The sequence below is a fragment of the Heterocephalus glaber genome, unplaced genomic scaffold (assembly GCF_053883595.1).
Source record: "Heterocephalus glaber isolate CG9 unplaced genomic scaffold, H.glaber_assembly_v1.0 deba00001871, whole genome shotgun sequence".
Lineage (NCBI taxonomy): Eukaryota > Metazoa > Chordata > Mammalia > Rodentia > Bathyergidae > Heterocephalus > Heterocephalus glaber.
Genome location: NW_028258509.1, coordinates 156,914 through 179,385, shown reverse-complemented (window position 1 = coordinate 179,385; position 22,472 = coordinate 156,914). Strand labels below are relative to the sequence as shown.

The 22,472-nt window shown below is 36.2% G+C and overlaps 1 protein-coding gene across 8 annotated transcripts in view; it reads left to right on the top strand.

Annotated features, from left to right (window-relative positions):
• LOC147820469 (chromosome-associated kinesin KIF4A-like) overlaps positions 1–22,472 on the top strand; it is a 111,789-nt gene that overhangs the window by 48,717 nt on the left and 40,600 nt on the right. For 7 of the 8 annotated variants that reach the window (XM_087204175.1, XM_087204180.1, XM_087204178.1 and 4 more), the window contains 9 exons: positions 3,017–3,078; positions 4,648–4,780; positions 7,535–7,593; positions 7,705–7,810; positions 12,665–12,721; positions 13,707–13,892; positions 17,111–17,214; positions 18,429–18,573; positions 19,526–19,636. In XM_087204175.1, the coding sequence (XP_087060301.1) occupies positions 3,017–3,078; positions 4,648–4,780; positions 7,535–7,593; positions 7,705–7,810; positions 12,665–12,721; positions 13,707–13,892; positions 17,111–17,214; positions 18,429–18,573; positions 19,526–19,636 (963 nt within the window). The remainder of the gene's footprint in view (positions 1–3,016; positions 3,079–4,647; positions 4,781–7,534; positions 7,594–7,704; positions 7,811–12,664; positions 12,722–13,706; positions 13,893–17,110; positions 17,215–18,428; positions 18,574–19,525; positions 19,637–22,472) is intronic. The other variant, XM_087204176.1, reaches the window with a different exon arrangement.

Genomic DNA, 22,472 nt, shown 5'->3' with positions numbered 1-22,472 from the left:
TGCCTTTTAACATTTAGAGGATGGTTCTGTGCCTATGGGAAGTCAAGTGTTTCCCAAGTGTCTGGTGTACACTCCCTCTCTGGCTTTTCTCCTCAGCAATAGCTACTAGTCAGTTAATCTCTTTCCTTTCCTTTTCCTTCCTCTCCATTTTTCCAAGGATTTTTATAGAGAATATAAGCAATTCACCTTTTCATGATATCATCTGAATTATAAAATGCCACATTCCATTCTGTCTCCTGCTATGTTTATTCCAATTGCCAAAATACCCTTCCTGTTCACTTACTTGCTCATTCATTCCACCAATGAATATCTATTGAACAGTATTATGTGCCAGCTGCTATGCTGGGATACTTTTTTCAACGATGCAGCATTTGCTGCGTTTGTGGAGCTTATTCCTTAACATGAGGTACAAACACTGAACACTTAATCAATAATATAATATTATAAGGGGCTGGGGATTTAGCTCGGTGGTTCTGCTGCCTGCCTTGCAAGCGCAAGGTCCTGAGTTCAATCCCCAGTACCAAAAAAAATATATATATATAATATTTATATAATTATAAATCAAGATAGTGTGCTCTGCAAGTATGGAACAGCATCTTCAGTTATATATTCAGTCTGGGAAGACTTCTCTGAGGTAGCAACATTTGACCTATTAAGAAAAATAAACAGTGCAGAGAAGAAGGAAGAAAATTCTAAGAAGAAACAGTATGAGTGGCAGAGTACCATGGAGCATTGACGCTATAAGTAAATGGCCCAGGTTCAAATCCTGTCTCCATAGCTTACTAGCTATGTACTTAGGGCACGTTTTCTTTACTTCAGTTTCCCTATCTGCACAATTTAATAGGGATTTGTGAAGGTTAAATGAGTTAGTACATATTACACACTTAGAACAAAGAATGTCAATATGGCTAGCATGTAGAGAGCAAGGAAAGAGTATTCCAGTATGAGGATAGAGGGAAACCGGAGGCTTGGTCAAAGATTCATGGACTATATGAAAAATGATGTTAAACGGGATGATAACACTGAGAATTTACATTTTTAAAAGATGGTCTGGCGGGCCCGGGATTTAGCTCAGTGGTTCCACCGCTTGCCTTGCAAGCACAAGGACCCGAGTTTGATCCCTGGTACCAAAAAAACCAAAAAAACAAAAACAATTTTGGGCCGGGGATTTAGCTCAGTGGTTCTGGCGCCTGCCTCGCAAGCGCAAGGTGTCCCGAGTCTGATTCCCAGTACCAAAAAAATGAAAAACAAAAAACAAAAAAAGATGATCTGGCTATGTGAAAATGGATTATATTGGCAATAGAATGGATTTGTGGAGACCATTTGAGGAGGTACTACAGTAGGCCAAGTGAGAAATACTGCTGGCTTGGACTTAGGATGGTGACAGTAGTGATGGAAAGAAGTAATCTAATCAGTGAATTGGATAAAGAAATGAGAGTATGATACCCAGATTTTTTGCTTGTGGGACTGAATATTCCCTGACCCGGGGTTTATTGGAAAAGGGCCAGGTTTAAGGATAACAGATAACCAAATGGAAATATCAAGTAGATAATTGAATCTAAAGCTTTAACATTTAGAAAGATCTGGGATTGAGATAAATTCAGGAGTCACCAGTTTGTATATGGTAATTGAAACAGTAGGCAGAGAAGAAACTTCATGAGGAGAATATAAGGAGACATAACAAAGTGAGAAGACTAACACTAAGTAAGCTTGAGGGACTTGACCATTTAGTGGGTAAGTGGAACAAACATGAACCCAAAGAGACACAGAGATATCCAGCTATAAGAGTAGAAGAACAACCGGGAAAATGTGGTGCCTGACAATCCAAATGTTACCAGTCAAATAAAATAAAGGTTGAAAATGCCCATTGGCTTTAGTGACATACAGATTATTGGTGACCGTAGCAAGTTATTTTAATGGAATAATATGAGCAAAAATCAGATTGAAATATGTTGAGGAATTAGAGGTGAGTAAAAGGAAATGGAGGCAATTAGTATGGGCTTTTCTCTCAACCTTTTACTGGGAACAAGAGAAAAACAAGGCAATAGAGAAGAAAGTATATTGGGAAAGGTGCTTTTGTCTTAAAATAGGAGAGACTTCAACATACTTTAATCTCAGTAGGAAGGATACTATAGAAAGAAAAGTTGAAGATACACAAGAGAGAAGGCATAACGTACGGAGTAAGAGTCACAAGGAGGTAAGAAGAGTAGAGCTTCAATGCACAAGTGAGGATACTAGTCTTAGGATCAGAATGGCTCCTCTTTTGTCATAGGAAGGACTGGGAAAGATGCTTGGACACATACCCTGGTTTAAGATCCATATCCACAAAGCCTACCTTAACTGTTTTGATATTTCATTGATTTGCTCCTTCTCAGAACCCTAAAGCAGTTAATTATACTTGACATTTTAATATTGTCTTATTTTCTGCTATTTCAGCCTTTAGGCTTATCTTATTCAACTAGAAGTAACCTTAAGAGTAGGACCATATTTTATTTTTGTATGTCCCCTACACTGTCTATCCCAGTGCTGTGTTTGATTTTTTAAAAATAGGCATTCAGTAAAAAATCCTTAAGATGCTTAAATAAAAGGGACATCTTGCTGGTTATGATGGCACACACCTATAATCCTAGCACTCTAGGAGCCAGATGCAGGAGGAATCACAAATTTTGGCCCAACCTAAACAACTTAATGACTAGGTAAGGTCCTGTCATAATAAAAAGTTATAAAAGGCTGAGGCTGTAGCTTAGTGCTAAGTCTCTGGGCTCATCCCCAGTACCACAGAAAAATAAAAAAGACATGACTCATCTTCTAAGTAATAGTTATTCACGCAAAATGCAGATTGCCCTTTTATCATTGATACATTAACCATGATGCCTTCTGTGGTACCTAAGATCTACCATTGATTTCATAGGCACTGAGTAAAATTATCCTGCTGCTAATTGTAGTAATTTCACTGTCAAGAAATAAGTAGCTTTTGATTGATGACTAGCTGATTGTTTTCCTTTGCTTCTCCCAGGTACAAAAGCTACAGGTCTTGCTGCTACAAGCCCATGGAGATACCCTGCCTAGATCTATAAAGTAAGAGTCATAGATTAATTTAAACATATTCTACTAGTGGCTGTTTCTTCTGGTAGTTTGCCTCAAATATCCTAGTTTCTGATAGCAGTTAGTGGATCTTAGCAACCTTGCTGACTACTAAGGACTTAGCTAGTTATCTTTGAAGCAATTTGATTTAATAGAAAGAGCCTCAGAAATTTATTTATTAGACTGCTACTATTTGAAGGGCTGCTGCTGTCTCTTCTTCCCCTTCATTTATATGACTATTTAGTTCTGTCTGCATAGATGCCTGGGTATTTATTTTATTCTATGGGTTAATATCCAATACTATCATTTGTTTTAGTCTTCAGATTGTTTCTTTTTTGTTTATTCACAGAGCTCCTCCAGGTTAACTCTTGTATGTCTGTGGGGTGTGTGTGTGCGTGTGTGTGTAACAAGATATTTAAGGATTTTCATAAGATATCCCAAAATGTATTTTCTCTGCCCCGTGTCTGAAATTAACTATATCTCCAAGGAGCCGTGGTTTTGTTTGTTAAAAAATGGTGCTTAGAAACCAAGATCTGGGTGCTGGCATTAGTTGCCCTCATTGTTACTGGTATCACTGCTTCTAGCCCCTCTCTATCATAGCCTTGACAACTATTCATTTTTCCCTTCAGCTTTCTTCAGATCATATCTTCATATTTCTTTTGTCTCTTTTTAACCAGTCTTTTCAATATTTTGAACATTTCCTCCCAATGAATTTTAAAAAATTCCCTATGTTTATTAGTCTCCTTCTTTAGTCTAGAATTGTTACCAGTTAATATGCATACTTCCCAAAGGTTCTTGTCTATATGCATGTATTCTTTTAAGCTCTTCTGTCCCTTCCAATCATATTTGAAATGGACACCACTGTTCCTGTCACCCAATCTAAGCAGTTTAAAATCAGTAGGCAAGAGGCTGTAGAATCATCACTTTCAAGCAAAACAAGCATTTAGAAGGGAACACTTTAAAAGAATTGTGAAATGTGTTTTCAGTGGCCACTGCTCATCATTTCAACTTTCTGGCTTGTTAAATTCTATTTATAACAAATGTGTAACAAACTGGTATTGAGCTAGTTAAATTTTAACCCTGAGCAGTATCACTTCTATCTCTTCCATATCTCTTTCTTCCCTACTTCCCTAATATTTTTTAGTACATGTTTGCAGGTATATAGTAATTGTATTCATCGTGAAGAATTGGTACATGTATATAACACACACTAACTTCTTTTTTATGCAGTGTTGGGGATTGAACCCAGGGTCTTGAGCCTGTGAGGCAAATGCTCTACCACTAAGCTACATCTGCAGCCCCTACTTCCTTAAGCCAAAATAAAAGTTAGTCATTCCTGTTATAACCATATCTGGCTCTAAATTATTACCTTCTTCCAAGCATTAAAGTACTTCATAAATGTGTTTTTTGTTCATGCAGTATGCTCACTGAGAGGATAGATAGGATTAGACTCACTTTTCCCAGTTGTGAAGTAATTTGAATCCAATCCCCACCCAAAAGGTTTGTGGAATATGTTTATATGTTATCAGGTAGTTCTCTAAAATGTTATTTTCTTTGTTTTAGTGTGGAACCATCAGAGAATCTACAATCCCTGATGGAGAAGAATCAGTCCTTGGTAGAAGAGAATGAAAAATTAAGTCGTGGTCTGAGTGAGGCAGCTGGCCAGACAGCCCAGATGTTGGAGCGAATCATTTTGGTGAGGCCTCAAGACTGAAATACAATCAGCTTGGACATTTACTACCTTTACTTTCCAAAATATTTAACATACTTCTCATTATGTAAGACAAGTTATGTTGAAAGAAATGTATTTTTTTTGCTATTTCCTAAAGGGAGCCCTGTGTGATAACTACATGGGTACGTAATCAAATATGCAAAATAGGTAAAAGAATTACAGTGAATATCTATATATCTACCACAAAGAATCTACATGCATTCCATTTTAAAAGATTTTTAAAATACCAGAAAGGAAAGAACCAAGTGTTTTTGTTATTGTAAGTCCTGCCTAACATCCTTAAGACAGGTTGAACATCCCTAATCTGAAAAGCTGAAATCAGAAATGTTCCAAAAATCCAAAACTTTGAGTGTTAACTTGGCACTATAGTGAAAAATTCCACACCTGACCTCGTGTGATGAGGCACAGTCAAAGCACGGGTGCTGTAAAAATATAGAAAATGAGCTTTAGGCTGTGTATAAGAAGTATATGAATCAAAAATGAATTCTGTGTTTAGACCTGAGTCTCATCCCTAAGATATTTCATGATGTATCCAAATATTCCAAAATCCAAAAAAATTGAAATACAAAGCATTTCTGGTTCCTCACATTTAGATAAGGGATATTCATCCTGTCCCAAGCAGCTGTTTCCTCACTAAGATTATTAGTTCTTCTCTAGCTCCCTTTCTCTAATATTGTTACATTTCCTATCCCATCCGAACAGCTGCCATGGTGAAATAGAACATCTGGGAAATTAATTTTAATTCACTTCCCATATGATTAATTTCCAAATAGTAGACCACTATGTGACTGATTATTCTAGTTTTTTTAATTACTTATATATGTTTGTGGTACATAATAACTACATTCATTGTGAGGAATTAGCATATATTTATATATACATATATATGTATAATCTTGATAATTTTATATCAATGTTCCCTCCAGTCCTCCCCTCTCTCCCTCTTCCCTGGATACCCTTTCCCATCTATAAAATGTCTACCTCTCTGTTTGCTACCATCTTCTTTATTTTACTCTTTAAATTTATATTTTGGGTGAGAAACCATGTGATATTTATCCTGTGTGTGATTTATTTCACTTAACATTATACTCTTAAGATCTATCCATTTTTGTACCAGTGATTCAAATTTGTCCTTTTTTATGGCTAAATAATACTCCATTGTGTATCTACCCCACATTTTCTTTATCTATTCATCTGTTGATGAGCATCTAGGATGTTTCCATAATTTAGCTATTGAGGTTACACCAGTTCCGAATCCTGCTGTCTGTCTAATAGTTACCTCCTGGATCAGTATGTGCTGGCTCTCACTAAACATTTTTTTATTCATCTAAATAACATCTCAATCATTTGTTGCACAACAATTGCTGCAAGCAAAAATGAGTTTCCACCAGAATGTAATTGAACCTCTGTAACTTACATACCTTTGTGTATGTTTGCTCTCTAGTCAAAAAGAGGTAAGCTGTGGGCCGAGGATTTAGGTCAGTGGTTTCACCGCCTGCTGCACAAGCTCAAGGATCCAAGTTTGATCCCTGGTACAAAAAAAAAAAAAAATAGAGTAAGCTGTTTAAAGTTATCTTTAAAGGAAGCCAAATCCTACATCAGTTATATTGTTCATTGCTAGCAGAAGGGTGAGAGTGGAGCCAGGCATGGTAGCACAGCAATAGTTCCAGGCTGAGGCAGGAAAACTGCAAGTTCAAGCCTAGCCTGGGCAACCTAGCAAGAGCCCATCTGAAAATTAAAGGTGGGGGTGGATATTGCTCAATGTAAGGCCCTGAGTTCATCCTTAGTACCTCAAACACAACAAAACAAAAAAAGAAGAGTAAAAATGAGATCCAAGGGATTTTATATATAATTTTCTGTCTCCAATGCTGTATTTTATGCATTTGAAGCAACTCTAGAAGCCATGTCTCACATCTATGTGAATGTGGCTGACATAACAGACAGTGCTTACTCTTCTAGCCACATATCATCTGACCTCTGCAGGGTTGTTACAGTGGCTGTCCGAGATAGGCTTATTATTTGATATCTTGTCAAAATTTCATAACAAACATAACATTTTTGTCTGCTGTAAACTTTCTTACCCAGATTGTATAATATCCAGCATGTCACAGATTCTGTGATTGAAATAAAACTGAAAATATCATTTTCCCCAAAACATAGCTGCCTTCTGCCATTTCTCTTTTCACTAACATCTTGTGTTTTACCTCTTTTCTTGTTTTCTTTTGCTAAAACTAGTCTATCATATCAAACATTGTAACTTAAAAAAAAAATCAGCTCACATTTATTGTGAGGCCCTTTTATGTTTTAAATGCCCTGATACTGGGGCTAAGGAACAGTGCAGTGTAGAGGCAGTTTAAAGTGATTTTTTTTTCAAATAACAGGGAATAACATGCCAGGAAGTATTGCTTCTTCCTCTAGTTGCAAATTTCTTTATGGAATAAAGGCTTCACACTCCACTCCATAGTTTAAACTTCATGACAAGCATAAAAACCAGCTGCTCGGATGATATTTTTAGTAGTTCATATTGACTTTAGGGCTAATTTCCATGACTGTTAAAAAACACATTGGCAGGAAATAACCAAAGACCATTGAAACCTCAATTAGAGCAAAAGAAGCAGCTTCTCTACCCAGGTTTTCATCCATAGGTGATGTGAGAGCGTATAATTAGGTGAGCCTGTCAAGGACTGCCACTGATGATCTTTGGGGTCTTTGTTGCAGACAGAGCAAGCAAATGAAAAAATGAATGCCAAACTAGAAGAGCTCAGGCAGCATCCAGTGTAAGTTTCCTACCAGATATCTGTGTCTATACTACCTTTGTTTTTCTAATCATGGATCTTCTGGTCTTTACAGTATGATTAACTCTTGAGTTCTTTTGCTTGAATTTTCAGCTGTAAACTGGATCTTCAAAAGCTGGTGGAGACTTTGGAAGACCAGGAATTAAAAGAAAATGTGGAGATAATTTGTAACCTGCAACAACTGATTATCCAGCTCTCGGTAAGCCAAGTAGAAGCACTGTATACAACATGTGTTACTTTCATTTGTTTCTCTTGAAGTATATAGGTATTTCTAACTGGCCTTTTGCTGAAACTACTGGACTGTGAGCTGCTTGAGGGCAGAGACCATAAATCATTAAATATGATCTAAACATTGAGCTTGTTAAAACACTCATAAGCCAGGTACAGTAGCACACACTTGTATCCTAACTATGCAAGGGGACAGAGCTATGACAGTCACAAATTTGAAGTCAGCCTGGGCAACTTAGTGAAACCCTGCCTCAAAATAAAAAATAAAAAGGACTGGGGATGTAGCTCAGTGGTAAAGTTGTAAAGTTCAGGTCCCTTTAACACACAAACACACAAACACACTCATAGATCACATATAATGATACATTGATACAGTATTTCCATATTCTAGTCAAACACCATAAGCAGCAACATAGCTGGGCAAAACTGTCTAGGTAGCAAGAGTAGCAGTCATTGATTTGCTGTCTTCTCAGTGTAGGCTAATTCAATAAGGCCCCCATTTTAAATAAGCTGGGTTCTGACAGATAGCTTAAAGTAGCCAGGAATACTGTAGGTCTCTTCTAACCAATAATAAATTTATTTGAATGACTATTCTGCCATAAATTTTATTTATTTTTAGAACTGTTACAGTAGATGTTGGGTATGTTTTAGGGATGGGGAGATTATTTATTTATTTACTTTTTTGTACCAGGGATCAAAATCAGGACCTTGTGTTTGCCAGGTAGGCGCTATGCCACTGAGCTACATCCCTGGCCCGATTATTTATTGTTTTTTTCCCCTGTAAGAAAAATTTTCACAATCCTACCACCCTAAAAGATCTATTTTTATGTTTGGTATTCCTCCTCTGCCTTAGTCCTTAGGCATATATATGTTTTTTAAAAATTAAAATCATACCATAACATTATGTTAAGAGGTTGTAGTTAGGTTTTTTAATCTATGCAGTATTTATTACTGGTAAGCAGTATTTGTAAATGCCTGGTGGTAATTTGTAGTTCTTGTAAGGAAGTTTTTATTTTGTCAGAACAGTCAGTCTCCTATCCCTGGTTTCACCCAACATTTTTTAGAGTTGCCAATAGAGTATCACAAAATTATCCATTATATATTTACTGTGTGTGTGCGTGTGTGTGTGTGTGTGTGTATGTCTGTGTGTGTGTCTGTGTGTGTGTATGGTCCTGGGGAATGAACCCAGGGCCTTGCATATGCTAGACAAATGTACCACTGAGCTATATCCACAGTCCTAGATTTCTTCTTAAAGAGTAAATGAAAAAACAAAACCAAGCAACATTAGCAGGAGAAAAGGTTATGATGACCACTTCTAAGAAATTAAATGAATAAACTCCCAAAAACTAGTAGGCAGTGTTTTAGATCAAATACTTCTATATAAAACTCATGATCAGTCCAAAGTGACAGTTCATTTATCCAACAGTTAGGGCACAGTAATTGAGAACTTAAGCTCCAGAGTCAGACACATTCTGGTGTGAAACCACTTCTGCCACTTATTTACTATATTTCCTTGCTAGATGTTGTATTACTGTCAAAAGGAAATATTAAGTGACTTAAATGGAACTTAAAAGCATTATTCAGTTGATGTACTTGGGGAGCACCTGAACTCTAGATAACTGCCCAAGTGAAGGCAAAATGGAGTTTTATAGGTTGAAGAGAAGAAAAACATGTCCTTGTGGTTTGGCTCAGGTGGCAGTTTTTATTGTTAATTGCTGTGGAACTTTTGGTTGGAGGTGGTTCCTGTCTTTATCTTTCTTCCTCAGGATAGTGATCAGTTTATTTTTTAAGAGTTCTTTTTGCAAGCTTTGTAGTTTATAAGTTGGTTAAAGTTCACAGATAGGAATGATAGCACAAAAAGAGTGGGAAGGAGGTGAGGACTGAAGACAAGGAAAACCAAGAACCCTTTGTTCTGTTTTAATCCTTTCATATTAGCAGTATGAGCAAAGTGCACTGGGAGCACTCAGGAAGGGATGACTGTTAGCCTAGAAAATTCAGGGAAGTATCAGAAGAAATCAGCTCCTAAAACAGGAATTTGCCATACAGACAAGGCAGATAGGACAGTCTATACAGATGAAAAGCTGTATGCAGAAGTAAAGAGGTACAAAAGTTTAGAAAATTGTAGGATGTTCAATGTGGGTAAAGTATAGAATGCATACCAGGGAATGGCTACCATAAGAGAAATGTCACCATCTATAGTTCTACTTAAATATAACTGAAACATCTGATACGTGAAGATCTTGTGTAAATTGCTTCTGAATTAAGATAGTCTAAGATGAAGGAGCCTACTGGAGTCCAAATTAACAAGCTTAGAAAATAATGATCCAGGGCATCATTGTTCATGGCCACCACACCAACCTTAGAGGGTTTCTTACTGCCTCACTTCTGGACCTTTTGAGTCACATGGCAAAGATGAAAGAGACCTATGAAACTAAATTAATAAAATAAGATAAAGCATCCTCACTTAGGATCTGGCAACATGACTGGTGCCTGGTGTGCCTGTAGAGGAAGTTGTTAGTGGTAGCTGACTCAGAGGAACTGTAAAATTGCTGTCTGGCACTAAAATGCACTTAGCACACTCAGTAGCAGAGTGCTAAAGATTGCCACAAGCTGATAAAGTTCCTGGCTTGCATCCACTGTCACAGTTAGGCAGAGTAAACCTTTTTATCCAAGGCTCCTGCTGGACCCTTGAGTCAGAGTTCTCCACATCTATTGTTTGGAGACCCTCCCAGCTGCATATTTTTTTGGAAATACACAACCATGTATCCTGTGGCTCTTATTAAGACTCACTACAATGAAAGCAAAATGTTTCAAACATAAGTGCTTGTGGCCTTCATTCTGGATTAAAACTATTTTTATTTTAAGTGATGGATGAACACTCTCTTTTCAGTTTTGAAGGCAACCTTTGTTCCTAGATATTTCTCCTAGGGCTTTAAGCCCCAAACTGTAGCATTTCTTCCCTTAAAATATAATTCAAGCAGACCTACCTATGAGGAAATTCATGCTGTCCTTTCACTTCCTACAAAATCAAATAATATTCTTGTTTATACTCTCTCCCCAAAGACCAGTTCTATAAAAAAGCATTTTTGTGTGCCTGGTAATGGTATTACCTTCAGCCTACAAGTACAAACTTCATTTTGGAAGATTTTGATAGTTAATGTAGCATAATGTACTCTAACCTTAATGCCCTGACCATTACCTTTAGCAAATCATATCTTTTACATACAAGAGATTTTAAATTGTAGCCTTAGAATGGGGCATTGTAAGAGAAGAGGTCCATTAGATTAAAATATCTAATTTTTACATATTTACATTTAAGATTGTAAAAGCAGAATCCTGTGTTCATGCGAAACATTTCACTGTAGCCCTAAGTTTAAACCTTAACATTGTGAAATTTCATTAAACCAAAAGCCAAAGATTAATTCATCTACTTTGATCCTGACCTCCTGGAAGATACTAGAAAAAGGTCTCCCTAATATTCACAGATAGCACTATAACCATTGCTTGTACAGAAAATTGAAACATAGAAAGAGAGAAGAGAATGACCATTAACATACAATAGATTGCCAGGCTCTGGTTTTTTAAGAAGAATTTAGTCTGTCTTATACTTGGAAAATCATCACTACTGTAAATCAGATGAGAAAGAGTATGGAAACCTTAGAGCTTCCTTTGAGTGTTTTTTGAGCCTGACTGGTTGGGAATCTGGGCAGAATACAGGAAATGCTTTATAAACAGCACTTATTAAGGGCCTCTCCACTCCTTGCCTGAAAGGTACTGAGAGTCAAGTTTCGATAACTATGGTAGCACATTCATGTAATCCCAGCACCTGGGAGGCTGAGGCGTAAGACCAAGGACTACCTGGGCTACATAGTGAATTCAAAGCCAGCCTGAACTATACCTTGTCTCAAAAGAAAAAAAAAAGCTATGTAATGTTTCACAGTGCTGTTATAGAGACTATTGACTCCATGTACTAACCCTGAATTCTTTTTTTTGCTATTAAGCCAATAGCTCTTTTACCCATGACTTCCTTAGTCATGTGACTTCCTGGAAACAATACTTTCTTCCCAGGGCTTTGCAGTATCACTTAAATAGAATCAGTAATCTATATGTTACAAGGCCAAATAAAGCCTAGATTCCAGTGATGAGAACAGATCTTGCTCATATGATAGTCTATGAATAAATTAGTCCTAATGAGTGGATTTACATTTCTCTAAAGAAGGAATTTGCCTACAAAAGAAATTCGTCATTCCCTTGGGAAGAGGGAACTAGTACTTAGCCTTTTCCTCCTAGTAAACCTACAGCAGTAGTTTTGTATGATCAGTTCTTATCTATAGGTGAGACAGAGGTGTTACAATACATTTTGGCAATGAGCACATTTTTCTGGGGTACCTACCTAGGGCACTGATGTTATTTAGGATGGCATGCCCATAAGAAGTGGCTAGGCTTGTATATTAATAGAGGTAGACTTTGTGGTAGAAGCATAAAAAGAAAAGGTAGAGTTGTATAAAATGGGGTAAACTTTAGCTTCTTGAGCTGGTGGTTTTCCTCTCAGCAATTGTAGCAGAGCAAGAATATTGCAACAAATATATCAGTTGTCATATGATTTTTTTTTTTTAACAAAGACTACACAGTTGCCCCTTATGAAGAAGAAAGACTTTAGAGAGTTAGGAAATGGAAATCTATGGCTGTCAGGATATCTGTGACTTGAAAATAGTCCATCACCGTAGATGGTCCTTGTGTATACTTGAAAAAATAACCAATATAAAATCAACTAATGAAATTTACTTCAAAATATGTTCCTAAATGGAAACATTTGTCACTGCAGAATGAAACTGTTGCTTGCATGGCTGCAGCCATCGATACTACAATAGAACCAGAAGCTGTAAGTAACCAGCCCTTTTATATGGAGCCAGGAGCCCTAACTGTACTATTTCCTATAATGTATCACTTTACTGAAAAAGAGAATCTGTGATCACTACCATTTTCCTTAGAATGCCCTGCAAATCCAGAAATTTTTAGTATAAATCTCAGTTATGTAAAATCTTTGACTTAGGCTCCATCTCTAATAGTATAGTGATAAATAGAACTGCTCATGGGTATCACATTCTGCATTTGCCGTGTGGCTTACTGATTTCTTGTTAGATGTTAATATTCTGCATCAGCTGTCTAGCGAGTTAAAATGAGGAGAGAATAAATTTGGTCCAAATAGCATTAGAGGAGAAATGGAAGAGATTTATTTTTTTCTGAGCATACTTTTCTGTGGATGGAATGATTAGGGGTGAAAATAACCAAAGAAATTATTTTGAATGATCAGATCTCAAGGATAAATAAAATGTATTTGATGTTGCAGAGTAAAGTCAAAATGAAAGGTCAGAAAATGGTTCACTTGAGACAGCCTTTTACCCCTAAAATTAATATATATTGGTAGTTTTCATATTCTGAAAGAAGAAAAATAGAAGACAAATGAGGCATGAAGGGTCAGTTAGATGAGAATAAATGAGTCCTTCTTTTCCCTTTCCACCATTCCCAATGTGCCATTTCCAGTGCCTTTTCTCCTCTAAGGACCCCTTGGAAGGAGGTAACAGTAAGGAATGTTGGCCAGATCAATAAAGAAAAGAAACTTACTTGGCTCTAAAAAAGTCAAAATATTTGAGGGTACTTCTGTGAACACTGAAATAGACTAGCTTAATTCATTTCAGATGTTTGAAGCAAATATTGTGTGAGAAGCCATAGTAGTGAAGGAACCAGAGGTGTTGCTAATGGAGGAATGATTGTAAAACTTAATGAAGTAGTGCCTAAGGAACTCCACTTTCTAGTATCTCTTACAAACCAGTTTCCTCTGTTACCCTGATCATTATCTTTTCCAGCAAGTGGAAACCAGTCCAGAGACCAGCAGATCTTCTGATATTTTCACCACTCAACACGCTGTACGGCAAGCTCAGATGTCAAAGGAGCTGATTGAGTTGAATAAGGCCCTTGCACTGAAAGAAGCCCTAGCTAAGAAGATGACTCAGAATGACAGCCAACTACAGCCCATTCAGTTCCAGTACCAGGTAACATATTTTCTAGAAAAATATTTGTTCTTGTCTATCATTTTTGGCTGAATGGAAAGAAAAAAAACACACCATTTTTGGCAATGAAAAGATAACATGATATGCATGATCTGACAGTAGAAATGTACTTTTTTTAACAATGTGTTCAGGATAAGGGACCTGTATTTTTGTTCCATTTAATCTCATGGATTATTTTATGCCATAGGTATTTAACAAATAATTTAGTAATATTATAACAAATGTGGTTCCTACATGTAGAGAAATTGTATTCTAATAACTTCTTGGTTTCCAAGAAAGGCACGTCCCTTAGTAGGTGCTCTGAGTTACAGTATGGATTATGAAAAGACTAGTAGTAGATGCCGCATGACTTGGCAGGTGACTAAACTTTTCCCTAGTGGTAGTTCTCAGTGGCCCAATAAATTAATAATCAGGTCTTTACTTTCTCTGTCCTGGTTCACTTTCCCTACGTCTGTTGCCTAGCCATCAACCTGGGACTATCATTCTGGGACTTTGCTTCAGTTCTCATCGCTTTGCTGAAACATTCCATGCCTTCCATCTCCTTGGTTTACCTCTTTGCTTTGATGAAATATAACCCCAGTAGCTTTCTGAGGAAGCATACATGAAAGGAAAATGTTTTAAAGCTTTGCATATAGGAAAATAGTGGTTTTTAAAAAAATTCTTAAACTCATTAGTTTGGCTGGGTTTATAACTCTATGGAAATTGTTTTCCTTTAGAATTTTGAAAGCCTTGCTCCATTGTCTTCTATTTCCAGTGTTGTCTATTATGATTCTTTGTAGTTGACCTGTATCTCCCCACTCTAGAAACTTTCAGGATCTTTTCTTTGTCCCCAAGTGTTATTTAATTTCACAACTATGAGCCTGGGCGTGGTTCTTTTCTCATTCATTGTCCTTGGTGCTTAGTGGGTCATTTCCATCTAAAAATCTGTTCTGTGGGAAATTTTCTTATATCATTTCTTTGATAATGCCTTTTCTCTATTTTCTCTTTCTTGCATTTCCCCTTAATCAGATATTGCATATCTTAGATTTTCTTTCTATTTTTCTTACTCCCTTTCTCCTATTTCTATTTGTCTTTTTATTTCACTCTGAGAATTTTTCCTTCCACTTCTTTGGCTACTAATTTCTAAGATTTATTTTTGATCTTCTTAATTATTTTTTCTATTCTTTTTTTGTTAATGCTCTGCCCATATCCAAGGATAGGATTAAAGTTTATCAAGGTTTTCTTCTCCCTGCCTTGCCTCTGTATCCTTCACATTTCCTTTCTTTAATGTTTATTCTCTTTCATGTAAGAAGATGTAATACATACTGTATATGTAGCAGCATATTGTGTAATATATTACATATTATATGCAACAGTATATTATGTAACATATATGTAAAGGTTTAAATGTGCAATATATACATTTTTAAATGTCTACAAAATATGTTTATAAGACTTACACCAAGATGATAAAAGTGGCTAATTCTGGAGAGAGGACTAGAATTTTGGAAGAGAAGAAGCAATCAAAGGGACTTGACTTGTATGTGTTGTCTGGATTGTTTTTTGCAAAGATATATTTATAAGATACTTCTATCAGTAAAAATAAATATATATTTTTTATATATTATTTTTATTTTCTTTATTATTATTGATAAGTTTAAATATGTAGAGTAGCTATAAAATAATGAGTTTGATTTTCAATACTTATACTTAATTTGTTCAGTTTTTTGCTTGGAAAATAGCTCTAGCCTATTTAGAAAGCTTTTCTGATATAACCCTACCTAGCCTCCCTCTGCTTCTTTGTGTCAATCCACTACTGATCTGGGACCTCTATACAGTCTCCTTTGTTGTCAACCACTCATCAGTTTCCTATAATCTTTTTTAGTTATAAGAACAAAATGGAACCTGGTCATTGGGTTTTCTCAGTCTTGGAAATTGCTAGATTTCAGTTTCTATAATTTGTTTTCTAAATGTATGCAGAAGTGCAGTTGCTATTGATTGAACAGATAATTTTGAAAGTTCTGATATTTGTGCAGCTCTTTACAATTTATAAAATATCTTTAACTTTTTATCTTAATTGATCTTTCCTGCAACTCTGTGAGGTAGGTGTTCTTAGGTTTTTTTGTTTCTTTACACTACAGAGAATTGAACCCAGGCCCTCATGCGTGCTAGGCAAGTGGTCTACTAATAAGCTACATCCCCAGCTCTTTTTTGCGGGGGGTGGTGGTACTGGGGATTGAACTCGGGACCTCGTGCTTGCGAGGCAGGCAGCAGCACCGCTGAACTAAATCCCCTGTCCCCCAGCTCTTTTTTATTCTGTTTCATTTTGAGACAAGGTCTTACTAAGTTGCCCTAGCTGGCCTCAAATTTGTGATGTGTCTGCCTCAGCCTCCCAAATAGTTGAACTATAGGTGTGGCTAAAAGTGCAGGTGTGCCAGCACACCTGGCTCATGTTACTGTTAATTAGTCACATAAATAGATAAACTCTTAAAAGGCCTAAGAACTACCACTAGGTCCAATGATTCACTAGAAGTAAATAGTCATAGTTAAGGTGTATACCACATGGGCCAAGTCTGTAGGAAACCAAGTACGAGCTTCAAAAAAAATCCTCTCACAGTGGAATCACACAGGAGGTCCTTCATTCCTCCATCAAGAGGTTGTGATCGTGTGTGAAATGTTCTGTTCCAGAAAGCTAGGAGTCCAAGGCTTTTACCAGGAGTCGGTCACATAGGCATTCCCTGCCTTATACATACCAAGATTCTAGACTCCCAGAAAAAAGGCAAGTATTCATGGTAAATCACATTGTTTGCACAATTTAGGCATTGGTGAGCCACTCTTATCAGTTAGAGAATGGCAGGAACCCTACCAAAATCTTAGTTCCCACACACGTGCCAAGAGCCAACCTTACAAGGCTTTTTAAGGATAGCGGTCTTCAGCCTGGTATAATTAACTCTTTTCTGACAAAAACTAAGACCAAAAGTGATTTTTCATAAAATACTTAAATAAGATAGTGGGTATTATAGTCAAGACTCACTTTGGATTCCAAGTTTATACTTTTCCTGCTGCATAACTAATTTCCATTGAATCAAGAGCAAGTGTTTTTAGTGTACAATTGAAGTGGTGAAATTTAATTCACAGTTCCTCAAGACATGGAATGTTGAAGTGATTTTCTTCCTGTGCTATGAAATGCTTTATTTCTCTTTGACCTGTAATCTTTCTAGGATAACATAAAAAATCTAGAATTGGAAGTCATCAGTCTGCAGAAGGAAAAGGAAGAATTGATTCTTGAACTTCAGACAGCAAAAAAGGATGTCAACCAAGCCAAGTAAGAATAGTCAATGAAGGTTAAGTCCTTACTATGTATAAGGAGCTTAGAGGGAATAGAGAAGTAGAAGACCAGTTTACTGTCCCAAAGGATTTAAATCTAGAGTGAAAGGAGACCTAAACATGAGAAAAATTAAGTAATTAAGATACTAAAATAACATTCAGCATAACAATAAAAGAATGCCATAACATAGTATACAATTAGTATTCAAATAAATTTCTTAGGCAGTAAATGTGTTAAGAGGTCAGAAGCAGTCAATTCAAGCTGACTGATCAAGGAAAGATTTATAAAAAGTTAGCATGGGGACATGTTTTTGAAAGATTATCAGACCTACTAGACAAAAAACAGTTTCCTTGCCCCTGCATTGATGGTAAATTAGCTTGTGGATACATATTAATGTCCATGCTGGTGATTAAAAAATCATTCTGACTATTCCTTAATTAGTAAGAATATCCTCAATGACTGTTTTATATCTATTGAATCTGAACCTCATGTTAAAAAGTTATGCTGAATGTTTACTTTCTGTTTAGGTTTATGTAATAATCATCAGAATTATTCCTTACATGTAAAATGAAGTGAACAGTCTCAAAGAAGTATTCTTTTGACACATATTGGTGGCAAGGAGCATATTAAAGCAGTTCATTGTTCTGTATTATATTTTTTAAATGTTTTGGTCTAGTATGAAGCTCTCATTGAGAAAGTTTTGGTTGTTTGGACAGTATTTTTTTTTTTTAAAGATGATTATATATCAAGGTTATGAGACTCTCATATTGAATTTTTTAGCTATAAAGATTTTATTTTTCCCTTTTTATTAGTATATGTTTTCGATATTTGATAAATACATTAATCATAGGGAATTAATACATATACGTATGAAATCTAGATCCTTTTTAGTCCCCCACCAGCCTGTCTCCCCCATCCCAAGATCCCCTTCCCACCTCTACATAATCTGTTCTCTGTTTCTTATCATCTTTTATTTTACTCTTTAAATTATTTGTACTTTTGGTTTCTTATATAAGAGAAACCATGTGATATATAACCTATGTCTGATTAACTTCGTTTAGCATTATGGTCTCAAGATGCATCTGTTTTCCAACAAAGGACTCAAATTTATATTTCTTTCTGGCTAAGTAGTTCTCCATTGTGTATGTATACCACATTTGGAGTCCATCTCTGTTGCTGTTAGTCTTCACTCCTACTGTATCTGTGTTTAGGTTGAGTGAGCGCCGTCGCAAACGTCTCCAAGAGCTGGAGGGTCAGATAGCTGATTTGAAGAAGAAATTAAATGAACAATCCAAACTTCTGAAACTGAAGGAATCCACAGAGCATACTGTCACCAAACTGAACCAGGAGATACGGGTAATAAACTCTCATCCTGGTATTTACTACATTAGAATTTACAGATGAAGGTCTTCCATTTAGGGTTATACCGTACATGTTCTTTCAGGTGAGAAAGTAGCAAGCACAACAATAATTTCAAGTGTGAGTATTTCCACAAATATCTCTTTGACAGGTATTGTGCAGGTTATCATCTACAATCTGAATAATAAAACTATGCTTTGATATTCAATTTCTCTTTTTATTTTTTACATTCAGAGTTCAATGTTAGATTCTCTGAAATGAAAGGACAAAGATCTCTCTCTCTCTCACTCTCTTTCTCTTTCTCACTCCCTCCTTCTCTCCCTCCCTTATTTTGAGACAGTGTCTCAACTACTGTATACAGTCCAGGCAAGCTGTGGAACTTGCTATGTAGCCCAGACTGGCCTCAAACTCATGATTTTCCTGGCTTGCCCTCCTAAGTACTGGGATTACAAGCATGCCCAGCAAGACATCTCAATATTTGCTGATGATATCCTGATCACCTTCCATGAGTATGTAATTTTATAAAATAGTAGCAAAATGATAGACACCTAGAAAATATTCTCAGTTATTGAATGTTCAGCACCTAACATCTGCCAAATGGTGGTTATAAGTCACTAGCACTGAAACCTTTAAAATATAATGGTTTGTGAGTTTATTTGTCCTTGTGGCTTAGTAGGTATTTCCTTGAAATTTCATTTATATACTATGAATTTAGGGCTGTATTTAGCTTGTAGGTACAGTTTTCTTTTATTTCTTCAGAGTGTTCATTTGTGTAGTCTGTACTTGGAAACCTTGTAGAAACATAGAGGCATTGCAAGCCTACTCAGAAAATCTGTTGGTGGCCTTCTCAGCTTAGCTCTAGGTTTTCTTAATGGTAACTATCCATCTGCACATAAACCTAGAATAAAATACAGATGACTAATACTTGTACTGGCTTTTGTTTTTACAGGTGATGAAAAACCAGCGAGTACAGTTAATGCATCAGATGAAAGAGGATGCTGAGAAATTTAGACAGTGGAAGCAACAAAAAGACAAAGAAGTGATCCAGTTAAAAGAACGAGTAAGTAATGAAAACTTCTCAAAAGCTAAGCTAATAAATTCTTCTCTAGACTGATTACAAATATTAAAGATTGTCTTCAAATACCTGGTATCTCTGAAACTAACATTTTCATGAATTTAATGAATTTAGCTTGATATTAAGTGTCTACTATGTGCAAGGTATGCTCTACTAGGTACCATAGGAGATAGAAAAATGAACAGTGCGTGAGCCCTGCCCTTTGAAGAATGTTTTGTCTAAAGAAGAAGGTAAAACATAAGCATGAATTTCTCAAATACAAGGAATAAAGAAATCTGGGTTTTATGAATGGTATAAAAAAATAGTATCTAAGAGAAAGGAAAATATACTTCAGTTGGAGTAAAAACATGATGGTTAAACAGGCCCTAAACAAGAGAAAGGGTTTTGATAAAGATAAGTACAGATGTTCCATCCCAAATAGGCTGAACAGCAGGAACAATGACAGAGATGACAATTTTGTAGATATATTCAAGAAACAGTGAGTGGTCCGAGTAGGATGAGGATAGCAGTAGAAGATTCAGTTGGAAAGGCAAATTGAACCTGTATTGTTAAAGATCCAAGAAGTCTGAAATTTATTTTGTTAGTAATATATAGGTGTTTAAGGTTTTTGAGGAACAAAATTAAATCAACAAAATATCTAAAAACATATGTCTAGAAGTAATGTGTAGAATGAACTAAAGTATTGAGAACCTAGAGACTAGAACACAGGAAGATCTTGCATGATCCATAAAGATTGTAAGGACCTGAATTAGAGTAGTAATAGTGTTCTTGGGAAGCTCACTGGAAGAAACATTGATTTGGGGAAAATTCTAGAGTTGGCCAGAATTAATGTGTTGGGTCAAAAGATAAGGAAGAAGGAGAAGCACTTTTAAAATAGCAGCTTCAGCTTTATGGACTTTCTTTCCAGCAAAACAGCCACAACAATAAAAACAAAAAGTCTCTGGAAACTGTCCTAAGGACATACAGCAAATGAAACATTTATAATTAAATCTCTGTGAGAACAACAAGAATCTATGGCATCTGAGGTATGACCATTTATTCAAGAAAATCTATTAAATCTTGATATAAACTGCAAGAATCCATGACATCTGAGCTATGACTCCTCATCCCTCAGCCTCCAGTCTGTGACTGTAGTTTCTTCTCAGTAGGACCAGACCTGTAGCATTTTTCATTTCCCATAGCTCCATGTTGCTAAAGCTCCATTTTAGGCAATAACAGCTAAGAAATCTGGCACCCTTTCTTTCACAAAATTCCCAAGCAGTACCCCTACTTCAGAAGGCTAAGAATACTGAGCTCTGATCATCCAAACCCCTCTAATCATGAGCTATAGATTTCAGGTCAGGAGAGGCAAGCCAAGAACAGAATACTGTATACCAACCCCTACCCAGAACCCTACTTGCAGAATCATTCAGAGAAATAAGATGCTGTTCCCACACCCTGCTAACAATCAGTAATGTAGAAGTTCTGCGTACAGGAAAGGCAGGCCATAGAAATAGCCACAGAAATGTAGCCTTTCCTAAAGCGATTGACTGTCTAGAGATAGAATTTGGGGAACTTTCACTCAAAGGTATTGTCAAAAACAAAACTTTTCGTGTTGAGCAACTAAGGGAAGACTAGTAACTCTGTGAAAGCAAATAAAGCAATAGTAAAAATATTCAAAGATATAATGGCTGAAAACTTCCCAAATGTAATGAAAAACGCCATGTCCAAGAAACTCAATGAACTCTAAGTAGAATAAATGGGAAGAGATTCACATCCAGACACATAACAATCAGAATGTTGAAACACAAAGACAAAAAGCTTAAAAACAAGATAAATAATTCATCACATACAAAGAAGCATCAATAAAATTAACAGCTGAAATCACATCAGAAACAATGGCGGCCAGAAGATAGTGAGACAACATATTCAAAGTGTGGAAGCAAAATATTGTTACCAGGATTCTTTTTTCTTTTGTGGTGGAAATCAAACCCAGGGCCTCACACATGCTAGTCAAGTACTCTTACCACTGAGCAATATCATCTCTTATCAAGAATCTTATATAGGGCCAGGGATTTAGCTTAGTGGAACCATGCCTGCCTCCTAAGTGCAAGGTCCTGAGTTCGATCCCTGGTACCAAAAAAATAAATGAATAAAGAATCTTATATGTAAGAAAATTATCTTTCTTTTTGGTACCAGGGATTGAACTCGGGTCCTTGTGCTTGTGCAGTAGGTGGCGAAACCACTGAGCTAAATCCCCAGCCCCAGAAAATTATCTTTTAAGAATGAAGGCAGGGCCGGGGATTTAGCTCAGTGGTTCTGGCACCTGCCTCACAAGCACAAGGTCCCAAGTTTGATCCCCAGTACCGAAAAAAAAGAATGAAGGCAAATAAAAACATTCTCCGATAAACAAGAGCTAAGAAAATGTATTACTAGAAAACCTGCCTTATAAGAAATACTAAAAGAACTAAAAGCACGTGATGCTAGAGAGTAACTTGAATCTGCACAAAAAACAGAGGACCAATAAAGGTAATTAATGTAAGTAATTCTAAGAGTATATTTCTTTTCCTTTCTTTTACTTGATGTAAATAGCAGTTGTATAAAACTATATATATAATTATATACATATAATATATAGGCCTTTAATATATAGAATTGCAATATATTTGACAACATCTCAAAGGAGGTGAATGGGAACAAACTTGTATTTAAGAAAATATCTGGTAATGTGAATACACAGGAGGAAATGAGAAGAGTCAGAACTTTTCTGAATGAAAAAGTTGGTATAATAAATTATAAATATGTACTTGCTTCTCCCTGTCTCAACTTAAAAGATATAAAT